Source organism: Panicum virgatum, chromosome 7K (genome assembly GCF_016808335.1).
Source record: "Panicum virgatum strain AP13 chromosome 7K, P.virgatum_v5, whole genome shotgun sequence".
Lineage (NCBI taxonomy): Eukaryota > Viridiplantae > Streptophyta > Magnoliopsida > Poales > Poaceae > Panicum > Panicum virgatum.
In genome coordinates, this window is record NC_053142.1 from 38,051,086 (window position 1) to 38,067,441 (window position 16,356).

The 16,356-nt window shown below is 47.8% G+C and overlaps 1 protein-coding gene across 4 annotated transcripts; it reads right to left on the reverse strand.

The window, feature by feature from the left end:
* Positions 1-582: 582 nt before the first annotated feature.
* On the reverse strand, positions 583-15,369 carry LOC120642443 (la protein 1-like). Of its 4 annotated transcripts, none has more exons than XM_039918964.1 (10): positions 15,211-15,368; positions 15,031-15,109; positions 14,784-14,936; positions 14,332-14,474; positions 13,955-14,103; positions 13,391-13,468; positions 12,957-13,302; positions 11,928-12,075; positions 1,373-1,451; positions 583-946 (listed from the first exon to the last, which is right to left on the reverse strand). In XM_039918964.1, the coding sequence occupies exons 1-10, from the start codon at positions 15,289-15,291 to the stop codon at positions 847-849; spliced, it is 1,356 nt and encodes a 451-aa protein (XP_039774898.1). In that variant the 5' UTR covers positions 15,292-15,368; the 3' UTR covers positions 583-846. The 4 variants fall into 4 exon arrangements, 3 of the variants coding, with proteins under 3 accessions (XP_039774898.1, XP_039774899.1, XP_039774900.1); XR_005662593.1 differs by lacking the exons at positions 583-946; positions 1,373-1,451 and adding exons at positions 11,128-11,569; positions 11,652-11,828; XM_039918965.1 differs by lacking the exon at positions 11,928-12,075 and having other exon boundaries at positions 15,211-15,369.
* Between the last annotated feature and the right edge of the window lie 987 nt (positions 15,370-16,356).

The window sequence follows — 16,356 nt, forward strand, 5'->3', positions numbered from 1 at the left end:
TGTCACTGTGGAGTAGAACTGATAATTTTGTGCGCCTGTCTCCTCGACAACTGAAACATGTAGAAAAATTCCTAAAAAAATATGCAAAAGACTATGCACATTGCTATGCAAATACATTGGGATATGTGTGTATCTGTTTATGCAATACCATGCAGAAATTTCTACTCTGCGTAGGAGAGGGAGGTGAGAAGTGTTTTTTTTTCATTAGCAAGGGCCTCAAAAAGCTGAATTTCAGGAGTATTCCTGCGTTGAAGGAGTTGACGCTAGCATGCAAATCATATCATCCACTCGTTTCATAAAAGAATCAAGGAATTATAGTTACAACAAGATGACTCACAAAACAACCAACTGCAGAGGTTGTATATTAGATTGTGTCAAGATTTGCTTACGTGTTGGGTTGACACATACTCAAGAGATAGGACCGCAAGTTACAATCGGGGGTACTTGAATAGGATTACTTGAGAAATGCTTCGCAACGCATGCACAAACACACGTCAGATCAGAAATGGCCTTAATTGGTTTCCTACCAAAACAGCCGTCAAACCACACACCGGAATACACCATCAAAGGGAACTTTGGAAATGGAACTAGTGCCAGAGTTACTGTCGTCCTACCGAGATGGAACCAATTGTCAATACCAGAGTTCAGACTTCAGTATCGAGCATTAGCCGCATACACTTCATTTCTCATTGTCAACATGGTTTCATTCATAATCTGCGCTTTAAAATGCACAGCCCAACATTCATAAGAACCAAAAGGCGCAAAACACCAAATGCCACTTCCAAAGGTGCAGACTGGAGCAGCGCGGCATCAGCATATATGTTTTCCTCGTTATAGGACCTAAAGCTAAACTTTCTGAGCTTTATTTGATGCCCTATCACGGGAGTCAAAGCGCCCCCTCTTCCCACCACCAAAGTGCCTTCCGCCTCTGTTATTCTTCCAGTCCCTAGAATGTATGCACGAAGGAAACCATATCATTATCTTTGGACTGTTTGTCAATGCTAAAGATGGCACAGGATAATGAATCGAAACAAATGCAGCACTGTATGACAAGCGTTAAGTTTTCACAGTAGAGTTTCCAAAGAACAAGACTGAACTGAACCAAAGAATTTTTCTACTCCATGAGAATTACAATATTGAAAATTCTGATGACGGGAGTCAGGTTACTGTCAGTAAAATCAGTTTCACGACAACATTATTAGAGAGACAAAACACCTAGGTAGTTTCAGCTTTACAAGTCTTTTCTTCTCTGTAAAACATGAATACGTAGGCCTAATTTCAAACATATTATGAACCTCAAACTAAAACCAGTACCAGCAGAGAATAAAGCTGAAAACAGCTCCAACATGGTACCGTGGCAAAAAGATCATACCGTCCTCTGTTGCCCCGGCTGTCTTTATATTTATCTTGACCGCCTCGAATTGCACTCCAGTAATCCTTCTCAGCTTGACCTGCATGATTGGACAAGTTGCCTATGAAACCAGTAACTAAGAAAAGCATTCGGGTCTGGTGACTGAGAACTTTCAAAGCTCAATTGACTAAACGCTAAATGTTTACTAAGGAAGAGATTATCAATGGACTAATTTCAGGATCTTCTACAATCTGATTTAGCAAAACACTCATTTGGATGTAAATAACAATATTTCAATCATGAATGCTGTCCATACTGTCACACATCAACTTAGACAATACTATAATAAATCCCTAAAAATAACTTGTTGGGATCTTAGCTTCTTAGATGCCCAAATAATGAGCATGAACAGTATGAAAATGACAATGAAAGTAGGCACTTAATTCTCCAGTAATAACCAGAAAATTCAAAACCGTACACTGTGGAGAGAGGGGGCTATTTATACCCCTAGCCCTCGGCTAGACTTTCCTAAATTGCCCCCTTCCAACTCATTTACAGCTCACATACAAACGGTTTCAGGGTAAAATTACAAGGTTTTTTTTCTAGAACACGCAGGAGAGCTGCGTATCTTTGTATTAAGAAGAAAAGAATAGTCCAATTACAGAACTCAAATCCCACCTTGGACTAGGAATGGGGTTGGTGACTAATTAGGAAATAAAACTATTACAGGAACAGGACTAACTGGAAGGACCTGACCCCCAAAACACAAAGCATAAGGCCTAAACTACTGAAACTACCCGTTCAAGGCCAAGGGCAGTTAGGCCCTCTGCACCAGCCGACCGCCAAAGGTCAAACTCATCTTGAAAGGCCTGGAGTGCTCTCTGAATGTTGGGCGTAGCTCCATCAAAAACGCAAGCATTCCGTTGCTTCCAAAGGGTCCATGCTCCAAGAATGACTAGGGAGTTGAAACCCTTTCTGTGTTGCTTGGGTATTTTCCTCCACGATTTTTTCCACCACTCCGCCAAAGAAGCACATCTTCGATTTGGAACCAGTGATGTCAAGTTCAGTGGCTGTAGAATGCTAAACCAGAATTGTCAAGCAAAAACACATGAAGTAAGTAAATGCTGAACCGTTTCATCATCCTGGTCACAGAGGGGGCAATGCTCTGGATGTGGAAGTCCTCTCTTTTGTAGACGGTCAGCTGTCCAGCAACGATTGCGGACAGCAAGCCAAATGAAGGTTTTGCACTTCCCCGGTGCCCAGGTTTTGCAAATCCGTTTCCAAGGCTCAAAAGTGGTTGAACCAATGAAAAAAAGCACTATAGGCCGACCTGGTAGAAAAATTGCCTGATGGTTCAAACCTCTACCGATGGACATCTGTATTATCATTAAGAGCAATGTTAGAGAGCATATCCCACAGCTGCAGGTATTCAGCAAGACCATGCCAACCAAGAGCACAGCACCCCGAATATCTGCTACCCAAGTCAGCTCATGAAAGGCCTCGGCTACAGTTCTTTTGTTCCTACACAAATCCGACATTCTCACGTATTCACATTTTACACGCATGCCCACTACCGACGAAGGCCCTGATGTCCTTCGTTCGGGTTGCACTCTGTCCCCAATATCCTTTGGGTGTTTGGATCCTTCGCGGGTCTTGGTCCTCGAGCTTGTGCTTCCACGTGACCAGTCGCCACCGTCGGCCATTTGAAGGTGAGCTCCTTCATTCATCGCAGGTCTTGGCCATCAAGCTTGTGCTTCCGAGTGACCATTCGTCACCTTCGGCCACCCGAAGGTGAGCTCCTTCATTCATCGCAGGTCCTGGCCATCAAGCTTGTGCTTCCGAGTGACCATTCGTCACCTTCAGCCACCCGAAGGTGAGCTCCTTCATTCATCGCAGGTCTTGGCCATCAAGCTTGTGCTTCCGAGTGACCATTCGTCACCTTCGGCCACCCGAAGGTGTGCTCCTTCATTCATCGCGGATCTTGGGAGGCGCCAATTATCCTTCGGGCACTTGCTCCCCAATACCGAGGCCCTGCAGACAGGTTAGGAGATGTTTTCGAGTCTGGGATTAACCTCCGGGCCCTTTCCCGAAGTTCCAATCCCCAACAGTAGCCCCTCGAGGGCGAGGTCCGAAGCCGACGGTCCGAACCCGCGTTAAAGAAGAAGATTGCGCGTAACCTTCGGGAAGCTCCCGAGGAAAAACGTCTCCCGAACCGTCGGCTGCAACGGTCGATTTTGATTGTGCACGTGTCAGGCTCCGATTGCGTCGCTTGGGCGGCCGACTCCTCGATTTTACCGTTGGTACTGTTGCTTTCACTCCGCCTATATAAGCGGGGGGGGGGGGGTAAAATATGTGCCCTCTTGAGCTTTACTTACCTTCGACGCTTTCTGCTATAAAGCGCTTCTTCCGAAGGTTCCGCTTCGTGCGTGATCAAGCTGCTCGTTTTTCTCGGTGTAAGTAGAATAACGGTTCATGGCTCGTACTAAGCAAACAGCGAGGTTGATCAAAGGTTCGTTTGAACCCTTTTTCCTAATTTGCCTTTCTTCGCTTTTTGTGTAGATATGGCATTTATTAAGAGGGCGGTTCTCCGCGCAGACTCTGATCCCGTTGAACACCCCGAAGGATCCGAGGCTTCGCGTCCGCCAGCCCAACAAGAACAGGCCAGCGGAAGTCTGTTGGGGGTTTCAGCGAGTATTTCCGACCTGGGAAGTCTGTCGGGGGTTTCAGCGAGTATTTCCGACCTGATGGGTCCTGAGAAGCGTAAGACCTTGCTCTTCGAGCCATCTGTCGTCTCTCAGAGTACGATCGATTTCTATGTTTCGAAAGGATATTTTCCCGAGGGGGTGTGTCGCCCTCCTGGCCCAGAGGTTTTCCCGGTGCTTCAGACTGGAGAGGTGGTTGTTTTTAAGGATTTTTTTACCGCTGGGTTGCGCATTCCGATGGATCCTGTAGTTCCAAAGCTACTGGAGCCATTCAACGTGAAGCTTCACCATTTCACCCCGAACAGAATAGCAGCGTTGTCAAAATTTTTGTGGGTTGCGAGGACGTTCGGAGGTGGGGTGTCCGTTGATGCCTTTTGTAGGCTGTTTCAGTTGCACTGTCAGCCTCGGAAGGTTTTTGTGGATGATGATGATGAAGAGAGTGAGGTGCAGAATGGGTGTTGCACCTTCGTCCCTCGCAAGTCCAACAAGAAGACAAGCTTGACGAAGGTTGTGCTTGCCGCAGCCCAGAAAAACAAATGGGAAGGGAACTGGCTGGGGGTACTGGTTTTATGCCAAGATCGGTTTTCCGGATCCCGAGGGTTCGAATGAGGAGAAGTATCTGTTAGCTTCGGATATCGAGTCGTTCGATCACACTTAACAGCCTGCGTACAACAAGCGTGCGCTAGACTTTAAACCGTGTGTGGAAGCTTTTAGGACGGCCTGTCAAGTTTGCGGGGGCAGAGACGTGGTGGAAGAGTTTTTGGCTGCGGGGATTTGGCCTTTGTCCGCTGGTTGGGCTCCTCGAGGGTTCGAGTGGAAGCGTTTTGCTGGGATGGCGTATGACTTGACCTCTCCAGTTTTCGGTCTTCGGAGACCCGAAGGTTCTAGCGACGAGGTGATTGTTGCCGAGCTGGAGCGGGAGGCCTCGGACATCTTGGGGCCTTGGAACAGGAAGGAATATCTTTTCTTGGTCGCGGTTTGCAAAAGGAACCTTCGTTTGAGCAGATGCTTGGCGGAGATGGGCGTGGAGTACGGCCTTCGGCCGGTGCCTGCGGGTGCGGTTCCGAGGATGACACCTCCGGGCAATGTTGGCTCCGAGGTGGCGTCGAAGAAGTCCAAGGGCAAGGCTAAGAAAGAGGAGGTTGGGACTTCGGGCGAAGGTGGCGGAGGGGGTGGTCGTGGTCGCGGGAGGGGGAGGAAGCCTTCGAGCTCGAAGCCTTCGGTTGTGAGGGCCGAGAGCACTAAGAGGAAGGCGCGGGACGAGGAGGTTTCTTCGGGAGATAGTGGTACGCCCTCATTTATGGAAGAGCTCATGGGGACGGTGGGAGGGGAGATTGTAGTTCCCGAAGGGAGTCTTTTTAGATCCCGTTAAGATCTTAGCGATGAGTACGGGACCATGCTTTTTGGTTCCGGCCGTCGGGTTGAGGTGGCGAGGACACTGATTAACCTTTATTGTCCCCTCGAAGGTATAACAAAATGCCGGAGGATTCAGAGTCTCGTTAAGACTGGCGCCAAGCCTTCGGACCTTCCGAAGCCGCCTGAGCCGAGACCCACCGGGCCTGCGGCCGGTGCTTCGAAGGCTCCGGCGCCGGTGTCGGCGGTCGCCATTCCTACCCCTGCGGCGGGCATCGAGGGGGAGGTTTTGGTTGGTGAGACGCTGCTCTCTCTTAGGGCGAGGATATCTCGGGTGGGTCCTCGGCTCCACCTGTGGACAAAGAGCTGGAGATGCTGGAGGGGTTGAACTTCGACGAACCCGGTAAGCTTCGTTACTTTGTTTTTCGTGGGCACTTGGTTTGTTTGTGACCTGAGGGCCCCCTTTTTGTTGTCTTTGTAGTTGTGTCTGCGTCGATGCAGCAGCTTTTGGCCGTGATGCACGGGCCTGGCACGACCGGGATTTTCCCCCCTGAAAAAGGTGAGGCGAAGCCCGATTCCATTTAGCTTTTGCTCATTTTTTGGTGTGCCCAAAGGTGATTTCAGGCTTGGTGCAGAATTTAATGCAGCAGTGACCGAGGCATCCACTGGCACTGCCGCCTTCGTGGTTGCTGACTTGAGCAAGAAGCTTGCCTAGGCCAGTCGTATTTTGATGCAGAAGACTAAAGCTGATGCGGGCCTTCGGGTTAAGAGCGCCACCGAGAAGCTGAGCTTGTCAGAGAGACTACGGCGGGCAGAGGCGGAGGTTCTCGCTCTGAGAGATGAGAACGCGCAATTGAAGGGGAAGTGCACCAGGCTGGAGGCAACAGCGAGGGACAACGAGAAGGTTCTTGAAAACCTTCGGAAAACGGTGGAAGACGACGCAAATGAGAAGCAAGCTCTCAAGGGTAAGGTTAAGGAGTTGGAGGCAGTTCAGACTAGGGTGACGGAGCTTGAGGGGGTGTTCTCGGAGGTTGCCGCTCGGGCCGACACAGTGTACCAAGAGTACAGGAAGGCTCTTGCTGCCCTTGGAGCGGAGCCTCTACCCTTGCTTGAGCCGGCCGAAGGTCCCCAAGTTTTCTTTCAGCTTTTGGACTGGTTGCTATCGGAGTTCGAAGGGCTCGAAGAAGTGATGGGCGTTGCGAATGATAACGCGGCGTCCGTCTCCTTCGAGGGACTCGTGGGTAACCTGCTCCGAGCCGGCGCCATGGACCTCTCCAAACTTGGGGGGACTTTCAGTACGTCCCCTACCAGGGTTTGTCTGAGGAGGTTGCCAGGATCCAGGAGGTCAAGGTTGCATATTTCGAGCGTTTCTGGGACCCTTCGGGAAAGGTCGCCGTTCGGACTCTGGCGACCGCTGCTGCTGAGGTAGGGTTGATTCTATCGTCCCATCCTTCGTTTTTCTTGTGCTTGTTTTTGGCTAAGCTTTTTCTTCTTGCGCAGGAGTTGATTCCTGATCAACCTTCGGAGGACAATCAGACGTCCGAGGTTTGCAGGTCTCCTTCGGGGCGTGACGCCGGTGGTTCGTCGGGGACTCAGGTCTAGAGATTAGTCTGTAGGAGTTTGTTTTGGAAGCTTTTGATGCTTGGTCTGTAAATGTTCTCATGATGCAGGATGTGAACAGCGCTGTGACATTGATGAGCTGGGAGGCTTTCAGTCTTGCTCGTCCCGGATGCAGCGTGGCAGAATACTTATGCCGGTCCGGTCGTGATTCATTGTAATCATGTATGTTTTGGTGACTTAATTTGACCTTCGCGATGTTCTGCGAAGTGCATCCTTCGAGGTGCTTCTGTTCGCATCCTTCGAGATGTTTTGTTGTGTGCATCCTTCGAGGTGCTCTGTTCGCATCCTTCGAGATGTTTTGTTGTGTGCATGTAGGAAAAACGTCTCCCGTATCCTTCGGGTTCGTGAGTAGAGTTAGGACCCGATGAGGGATGTGCGAGAGGAAGGTCAGGAAAAACGTCTCCCTCCTTTCTCGCACATGGCTCGTTGGTGTTCCTTGTCCGAAGTATGTAGAGAGCTGCTGGTTGTGCGTTTGGTTAGGGAGATATGGTTAGTTAGAGTCCTGAGTAGATTTGGTTTCGAGGTTTCCTTTAGCCCCAAGCTAGAGATATGGTTAGTTAGAGTCCTGAGTAGATTTGGTTTCGGGGTTTCCTTTAGCCCCAAGCTATTCTCAGCCCTATATATGTAACATGTGTATCTCCCAATTAATCAAGCAATTATTCCACACAAATTACATCTCTTTCATGGTATCACGACACTAGGTTTTCTCCTTCCGCTGCTGGCGCCGCTATACGCGCGCCCCACCTCACCGGCGCTGCTCCTAGCGCGTCTGTGCGCTGCCCGCCGGGGCTGCACTTTGCGCGCCCGCCCGGCCTAGCGCCATGACTTCTGGCGACGATGACGCCGCCAAGCCTGCCGCCGACGTTGACGCTGCCGAGGCTGCCCGAGCTGCTGCTCTGGCCCGCGCCGAGGAAGCTGAGCGGGAGGCCGCCTCCGCTCAGGCCGATCTCGACGCCGCCGCCGCTAGTCTCCGTGCCGCGCAGGAGCGCGCTGCTGCCGAACGTGCCGCGGCCGCGCCCTCCAAGGAAGATGACGCCGACGCCTTCCACCATGGCGAAGACGACATCGACCTCCAGGCCGCTCTTCTCCAACAGGAGGCCGCCGTCCTCCTCAATCTCCCTGCGCAAGCTGTCTCTGTCCAGAACATCCGGATTCTCGTCCCGCTGCTCCTGGATGTCAACTCCACCTTCTACGCCCGCTGGAAGGAGTCCTTCCTTGACGTCCTCGGAAAGTACACGCTGGAACGCCATGTTCTCTCCGACGCCGTCGCCCCTGCTTCTCCTTCCTGGGTGCGGATGAATTGTGTCGTCCGCACCTGGCTGCTCGGCGCCATCTCCGACGATCTCGCCGACTCTGTCTCCGAGCGCGGCGCCTCCGCTCGTGCGATCTGGCTCGCCATCGAGTCCCAATTCCTTGGGAACCGTACCACCCGAGCTCTCTACGCCGACCAAGAATTCCGGGCCTTTTCCCAAGGCGATCTCTCCGTCGTCGACTACTGCCGCCGCTTCAAACGCATGGCGGAAGATCTTCGGGACCTCGGCCAACAGATCTCCGAGGAGACGCTCGTCCTCAACATCATCCGTGGGCTCAATGAGCGCTTCAGCGCCCTTGGTCTTCATCTTCGCCGCAGCACCCCGCTCCCTTCCTTCCTCCAGGTGCGCGACGACCTTCGTCTCGAGGAGCTGACCATGGCCAAAGCTCCCCCCGCTGCTGCCCTCACCGCCCTCTCCGGCTCCAGCACCAGCGGCTCTGGCGGATCCCCGCTCTGTCCCGCGCAAGCTGCTAGTCCCCGCGGACGGTGATGACCCCCGCGGGAGCTGGAATCTTCATGCACAAGTACAGTTGATGAACGATAGCTTCGAACTTGTTGATTATCTCCCTTCCTAGGATTACGCGATATGGGTAGGGCATCTCTACCACATCGAAGGTGATGTGCTCTGTTCTTGCGTTGGCTGTGTCTCCGAAGGACACAGGGAGTGACAGTTTGCCGATTGCGTTCACTCCTTTTCCTCCGAATCCCATTAAAGGGATATCCGAAGGCTGAAGCAGACTTCGGTCGATGCCCATCTTGTCGAAGGTGTCGGAAAAGATGATGTCTGCAGAACTGCCAGTGTCAACTAGTATCTTGCCAATCCACCAGCCCTGAATGTTTGCCTCGATGACAAGAGCATCTGTGTGTGGGTAGCTGATGAGGTTGACATCTTCGGAGAAGGTGATCGGAGAGTGTGACCACTGGGTTCTCTTGATTGGACCTTCGGAGACGATGCAATGGGCTTGCCTGAAGTCTACGCTGTCTCTTGTTTTCAAAGTCCAGGGTGGAACCTCCAGAGATGGGCATGATCATCCCGAAGGTTGGTAGTGCCGCGGGTTGGCTATTTGTGGTTTGATTTTCTTGTTTTGGTGGGTGGATTGGGGGTGGTGGTAGCTGCTCTTGTGTTGGCTGAGCTTGGGTGGCGGGTTGACTGGGTTGTGTTTGGGGGTTTGGCTGCGGCTGCCAGTTGTGGTTGTAGTTGTAGTTGAACATGGGTGGGCGGTATGCTTGGATAAATGGGGGGTGGAACGAACGAAGGTTGTGTGTACTGTATTTGTTGAGGTTGAGTTTGTGGAGAGGCCATGTAGTGTGCCCAACTAGTTTGGCTTTTTTCTCGGACTCCATTCTCTCAAGGGTCTTCTTCTCCAGGCACTGGTTTGTTCTATGGTCGGAGTCAGACCCGTGGAAGTGACAGAAGAATTTTTTGGGCTCACGCGAAGGTCCGCGACCTCGGCCCCTTTCTCTGTTGCGACCTCTGCCCCGTGCTCCGGACGAAGGTTGCTTGTCATTTGAGTGTTGAGGTTCCGACTCTGGTGGTATCATGAAGGGATCAAAGGTTAACTGTTCATCATCTTGTGAGGGTTCCACAGGTAAAATGAGTTGCTGAGCTGGCTGTTTCTCTTGCTGCCATGTTTGCTGATTGTATTTTTCTGCCTGACGCATAATTCTTCTTTGCTCTACCCTTCTGCGATGGTCGGCATCTGACTTCGCATATTTCTCTGCTTTTGTATAGAGCTCCTCCAGGGTCCTGGGGGCTCTCTTGTGAGATGAGAAGCAAGCTGGCCAGGCAAGAGACCTTCGATGCATTTCACGATCGCATCTTTCTCTGGGAAGTTTGGTATTTGAGCCTTCTTCTGGACGAACCTCCGGAAATAGTCATAGAGAGGCTCGCGGTCGTGCTGTGGGCACTTGAAGTCTTTCACAGTATTGGTATTTAGCCTTATGGATCCCTGGAAGTCCTGGAGGAGCCTTCCTTTCAGCTGGTACCAGTTGTTGATTGATTGTTGGGGAAGGTATGAGTACCAGTTGGCCACAGAACCTTCACAAGCCATGACGAAGGACTTGACCATGGTTGAGTCGTCACCTCCGGCCGAAGCAATTGTTGCTTCGTAGGCCATGAGGAACTGGGTTGGATCGGTTGTAGCATTGTACTTGGGGAGGTGTGGACATGTAGCCGAGCGGCCATGAAGTTCGCTGCAGAGCGACTGAGAGTGGTGAGGTCGGGTCAAATGGGAGGTTGACCGGTGGTGGCCTTCGGTCTTCATTGTGAGCGAAGGTTGTCTGGTGGATGACGCGGTTTTCTTGTTGGGCAGAACCTTCGGGCATTTCTTGGTATGCCCTCTGCAAATTCTCAACTTCTGCCTCCATTTCTGCTAGCTTGCGCCTGGCCTCGGCTAGCTTGTTTGCCTGGTCCAGTGCCCTCTTTTTGGTGGCGAGCTGAGCTTTGATGTTCCTTTTCTTCATTTCAAGGGCCTTGAGCTTGAGTGCTGCTTCTGTGAGTTCCGCGGATTGGGTTTGATGAGCTTCGGTGTTTTCGGTGTCTTCAACCGAATCTCCATGAAGAACAGCTTCGGTGGTGATGTCTTCAATTCGTGGGTTGGCTTCTTCGTGCTGCGGTGAAGAGCCGTCAAGGACATGGCCAGGCTCAGTGGAGTTGCTTGTGATGCCGGCGGGGGCTTTCCTCTTCGCTGGGGCCATCGAAGGTTGTTTTTCGAGCTGGAACGGTGAGCGCCGCTGTTGGGATCTTAGCTTCTTAGATGCCCAAACAGGGAGTATGAACAGTATGAAAATGGCAATAAAAATAGACACTTAATTCTCCGGTAATAACCAGAAAATTCAAAACTGTACAGGCGTACACTGTGGAGAGAGGGGGCTATTTATACCCCTAGCCCTCGGCTAGACTTTCCTAAATTGCCCCCTTCCAACTCATTTACAGCTCACATACAAACGGTTTCAGGGTAAAATTATAAGGTGAGAGGTGCACAAATCCGACCTTCTCACGTATTCACGTTTTACACGCATGCCCACTACCGACGAAGGCCCTGATGTCCTTCGTTCGGGTTGCGCTCTGTCCCCAATATCCTTCGGGTGTTTGGATCCTTCGCAGGTCTTGGTCCTCGAGCTTGTGCTTCCACGTGACCAGTCGCCACCTTCGGCCATTCGAAGGTGAGCTCGTTCATTCATCGCAGGTCTTGGCCATCAAGCTTGTGCTTCCGAGTGACCATTCGTCACCTTCAGCCACCCGAAGGTGAGCTCCTTCATTCATCGCAGGTCTTGGCCATCAAACTTGTGCTTTCGAGTGACCATTCGTCACCTTCGGCCACCCGAAGGTGAGCTCCTTCATTCATCGCGGATCTTGGGAGGCGCCAATTATCCTTCGGGCACTCTTGCTCCCCAATACCGGGGCCCTGCAGACAGGTTAGGAGATGTTTTCGAGTCTAGGATTAACCTCCGGGCCCTTTCCCGAAGGTCCAATCCCCAACATAACTATCTGCATAGTTGCAGCAATTAGATCAATAGAATCTACCAAATTGGAAAGTACGAAAAGTAAAAAACTAGTGCCAATTGAGAGAAGATATGGTTTCTTTACCAGAAACAGGCTCCAGACTAACAATGTGGCCCTTCATAATCAAACCACCTTCATCTGCAATGGCTGCAAATGCACGTGCCTTTTCAGCTGCTGTGGGATCTTCAAACCGAATAAATCCAGAATCATCCCCTTTACTGAAGTCCACATACTTCAAGAAAGAAAAAGGGCAATAAGACATACGGGTATCATGATTCAAGAATGCTATGTGATATCACTTTGTTCAAAAAATCTAAAAGATGCCACACTACAAGGACACAGAGCTGCATAATGCATGCACAATCCCCTTAGAAGGTGCAACAGTATAACCAAAATATGTTCTTTCAAAAGGCCAGTTTAATGTAAGGATTTAAAAGGAATTATTAAATTGTCTATGCATAGCTAAATGCCTAAATTATAAGTATTTAGCAACAATCTATGTTCACTATTGTCAAATGGCTTTTGAAAGAATCAGACTCAATTAACTAGTATTTAGTATGTGATCTATATATCTATGAGCTAAAGTAATCAAGATCGTATTTGCAAAATTATCAAACAATAACCTCAACTAAACAAAACCATAACATGCTCGTGACTGACAGTTGGATGGACTGGATATGGCAATTGATAAAAATGTAGCTAATGAATCAATAGAAAAAAGCTGATAAAGCACAGCTGGAATAACCATGCAATAAAAATATGATTACTTTGTGAAGAAAATGAATGAACAGACAACCAATAACAAAGTAAGCTCAAACTTATGCTTCCTGATAACAAATGATGAAAAGAAACATGAAATTGGTTTGTCCTTTTTATTAAGAAAAGAGATAAATATGTCAGTTCTGGTAGTTGTTATAAGGTGTGGATAACTTTGAACTTTCTGATTTTCCTTAGTGTCTTCTCATTATGTTGAAGTTTGAAAGTTTGGGATGAAAACATCATAGAGAAAAGGGTCACTCACTGGTCACGTACACCATGACGCAAACAAAATTTGAATGATCAGCAGATAAGTGGTGGTATAAAAAACAAAAAAGGGATAAAGATATAAATTACCCGCACTGTGCCAAATTTTGTGAATTCTTCTTTTATATCCTCCCTTGAGATTTTGTCTTCATCATTGTTTGAAGGGTTTTTATCATCCTTGTCAACAGATTGTGCAGTTTCCCCAGCCGCTACCCCTTCCGTCTCCTCAACACCATCTGACTGTTCTTTACTCGCAACGCCTTTATCCTCAGGAGCCTTGTCTTCATGCCCTATACTTGATTTCTCTGCAGTATTGGCAGATCCATCCTTCTCAGCACCTTCAGCGTCATCTACTTTGTCCCCACCATTTTGTTCTGCACCACCATTAGCTGGAATTTTCTTCAGCTTGAAGGCCAGAATCAAACCTTTTGGATAACTATAACAAATATTAATGATTCACATTGTTAAATTGAACTTGAGGATTTAGAAAAATGGATGCCATGTTATAATTGAAACGTATTTACCCTTCACCACTATTCTTATTAGCTTGTGCCTTTTCATATGCTTCTTTCTTCACCTCTCTTTCAGCATCGAATTCTTTCCTTCATTATTTCAGCACATAGGATACAAGTTATATACTGACATATACTTAACGAAAACTTTGATGTTATGAAAAACGTAAGTCACTCAAGTCCTGATTCTAAAAATAAGGGGAACTGGTATTTTGAATCATTCAAACAGAACAAACAACGCAACATCATGTAGACAAGAAAGCAAGTCTGCAACCATCAAAGCATGATTCCCATCAAAACCAAACAATAGATTAATCGGGTAATTAGGAAAATACTTTTGGGGAGCACGCCAGTGGCCTGTCAATGACAGGTTGCTTGAAGTTTCAACAACCAGGTCAGAATCCAAGGACAGGCTTGGGTACTCATGTCCTCTAATAACAAGGGACCCAGATGATTTTCATTGTGTAAGATCAAACTAGAAATCTCATTGTTGAAACTCAAAAGCATGGATAAAACATTTTCTAACTAATAGATGGCACCTCATAAGAAAATAGGTCGAGCTAGTAGTTCACTTACTTTGGTCTTATTTCCAGATCTGCCCCTGCAAAAACAAGTGTTTTCTCATAAACACCTTTGGCTTCATCTTCTTCAGAAAATTCAACTAAAGCAGTTCCACAGAAGTGTCTTTTGTCAGAAACATGTCGAGGTAGCCTCACACTATTTACCTGTGATGCAAACAGTACACAAACAACATAGCATTAGGAGTATACTTTTCACATTGCAAGATTATTAGAATGGTTATTGCCTAATAACTTATCATATCCATTGATCTCGGATGCATAACATCAAGGTTTTTATTTGCATAAAGGTTCTGCTGACACCTCTGATAGTTGCTTCATTGTTTTCCCTTTCTTTTAAGTAAAATGTTCAGTATGAACACATAGGTTGCATACCTTGCCACACTGAGCAAAAAACGATTCAACATCTTCCAGTTTTACATTGTAAGGAAGAGGTGATGCAGCAATTGTCCTAGAGTCCACTTGCTCTATAACCTCATCTGGCTCCAGCAACTCCTTAGCTCTACCAACTTTCTTCCCTGCGTTAAATACAAGGTTGAACACTAGTACAGGATGCAAACACCAAATAATTGGTGTCATACTATAACTCAAGCTAGAGTGAGCCATTTCAATTTTGTTTCATTTGAACCATGCAGCAAATGCCCGTATTACGATTTTGAAGTTTGGTCTAGCATCAATCAGAATCGATAATAGGGCCATTGCAAATCTGAATCGTAGTTACATACCTAAAAGTGAAATCAGAACATAAACCAGTTCAACAAAATACAAACTTATTCACCATCAGAAATAACTGTAACTGCAGAACACTACACCGCTAACTTGCTTACCGTCCTCAGAGATACGGAGGGAGGAGGAACGGCGCAGCACTTCTGCAACCGCGAGCACCGTCTCCTCTGGCACAGTATCCGGCTTCACCTCCCCTTCGAGCCCTAGGTGCGACCTCATCCGCGAGAAGGAGCATATGAGAGCCAAGCTCACCACTACCCAATAGCCCAAAATAAAACAACACAAATTAGCACCATAGCTACAAAACCTAGCAGGATCATTAAGATGAGCACGGTGAGGAATTCTTACAGCCATCCTCGCTTTCCTCGACGGTCCTCCGCAGGAACCCGTCGCGGGGGAGGTTGCTGTCGCTGAAATAGAACTCAACCTGCGGCGAAAGAGGAAAAGGGGTATTCGGTTGGGGTCCTAAAAGTGCTAGAAATTGGGAGACGGAACAGCACGGATCGGGGATGGCGTGAGATCTCGAACCTGGCGGAGAACGTTCCTGGCCTTGGCTTCGTCGAGCGGGGTGGCGGCGGCGGCGGCGGCGGCGGCGGCGGTGGTTGCCATGGCTGTCGTGCTTGGGGGACGAATGCGCTAGGGTTTTAGGAGGATGGCGGGTACAGTTTGGGGTTTTAATTATGAATTGGAGGGGGCGCACTTCAAAGAAAACATTCCCCTATCGGGACTGGCAAATAAAAGTTGCCTTGCTAGTCATTCCCCATCTACAAAAGTTTGGTTTACCAAATTTTGTCATCGATTTGTAGTTTCGCCACTCAGGCAGGAAATGAACTAGCATATCAAAACGTGAGAAGAAAATATATCTTGATATCTCTATATTTTATTAAACTAGTCCTATTTTCATTTGCATATCGTATTAGGTTTGTCATAAATCAAACTTAATCAATTTTAACCAAACTTATAAATAAAAATAATGACATTTACAGTATCAAATTTATTTTATTAAATACACTATGAAAAATAGATTGATAGTGTATATGTTGGGTAGTACAGTTTGTTGCTATATTTTTTTTAGATTTGAAACATTTACAATACCATATTTATTTTATTAAATCCACTATTAAATATAGATTGATAGTGTATATGATGGGTAGTACAGTTTGTTGCTATATTTTTTTAGATTTTTTTTAACTATGAAATATAGATTGTTTGTGTATATGTTGGGTAGTGCAATTTGTTGTTATATTTTTTAGATTTGGTCAAAGTTGGCTAAATTTGACTTAGAACAGACCAAATCCAGAATGTAAATAAATCAGAGAGAGTATGTAGCAAACCAATTACAGTGAAATTTGCTCCAACTCTACTAAATTTTAGTAAGATATTTTTTAAACATACTAAAGCATGGAAGTTTTATATCTTCCATTTGGCAGAGTTTGTTTTAGCTTCGGCTTGACCCTTATCACTCTAATCGAGACATTATGGTGTAAAACCTTTTTTTTTTGCACCGGCTTTAGCTTTACCGGTGAAGACGCTTGGGGAGTAGCCCTCCCAAATGCCCCTTGCATTGTTCGCCTGTTCCGCTCACTGACATTGAAGACCGATACTCCAACGATACCTTCTCCCAAGGACAGTCGGGCTTCTCTAAAATTGATAAGTAAGAGAGTTGCAGATCTG

Coding starts and splice junctions, on each gene's coding strand:
- LOC120642443 (XM_039918964.1), bottom strand. CDS start 15,291: ATGGCAACCACCGCCGCCGCCGCCGCCGCCGCCGCCGCCACCCCGCTC. Junction 14,937..15,030: donor CGAGGAAAGCGAGGATGGCT/GTAAGAATTCCT, acceptor GCTATTGGGTAG/TGGTGAGCTTGGCTCTCATA. Junction 1,452..11,927: donor TAGTCTGGAGCCTGTTTCTG/GTAAAGAAACCA, acceptor CCAATCATGCAG/GTCAAGCTGAGAAGGATTAC.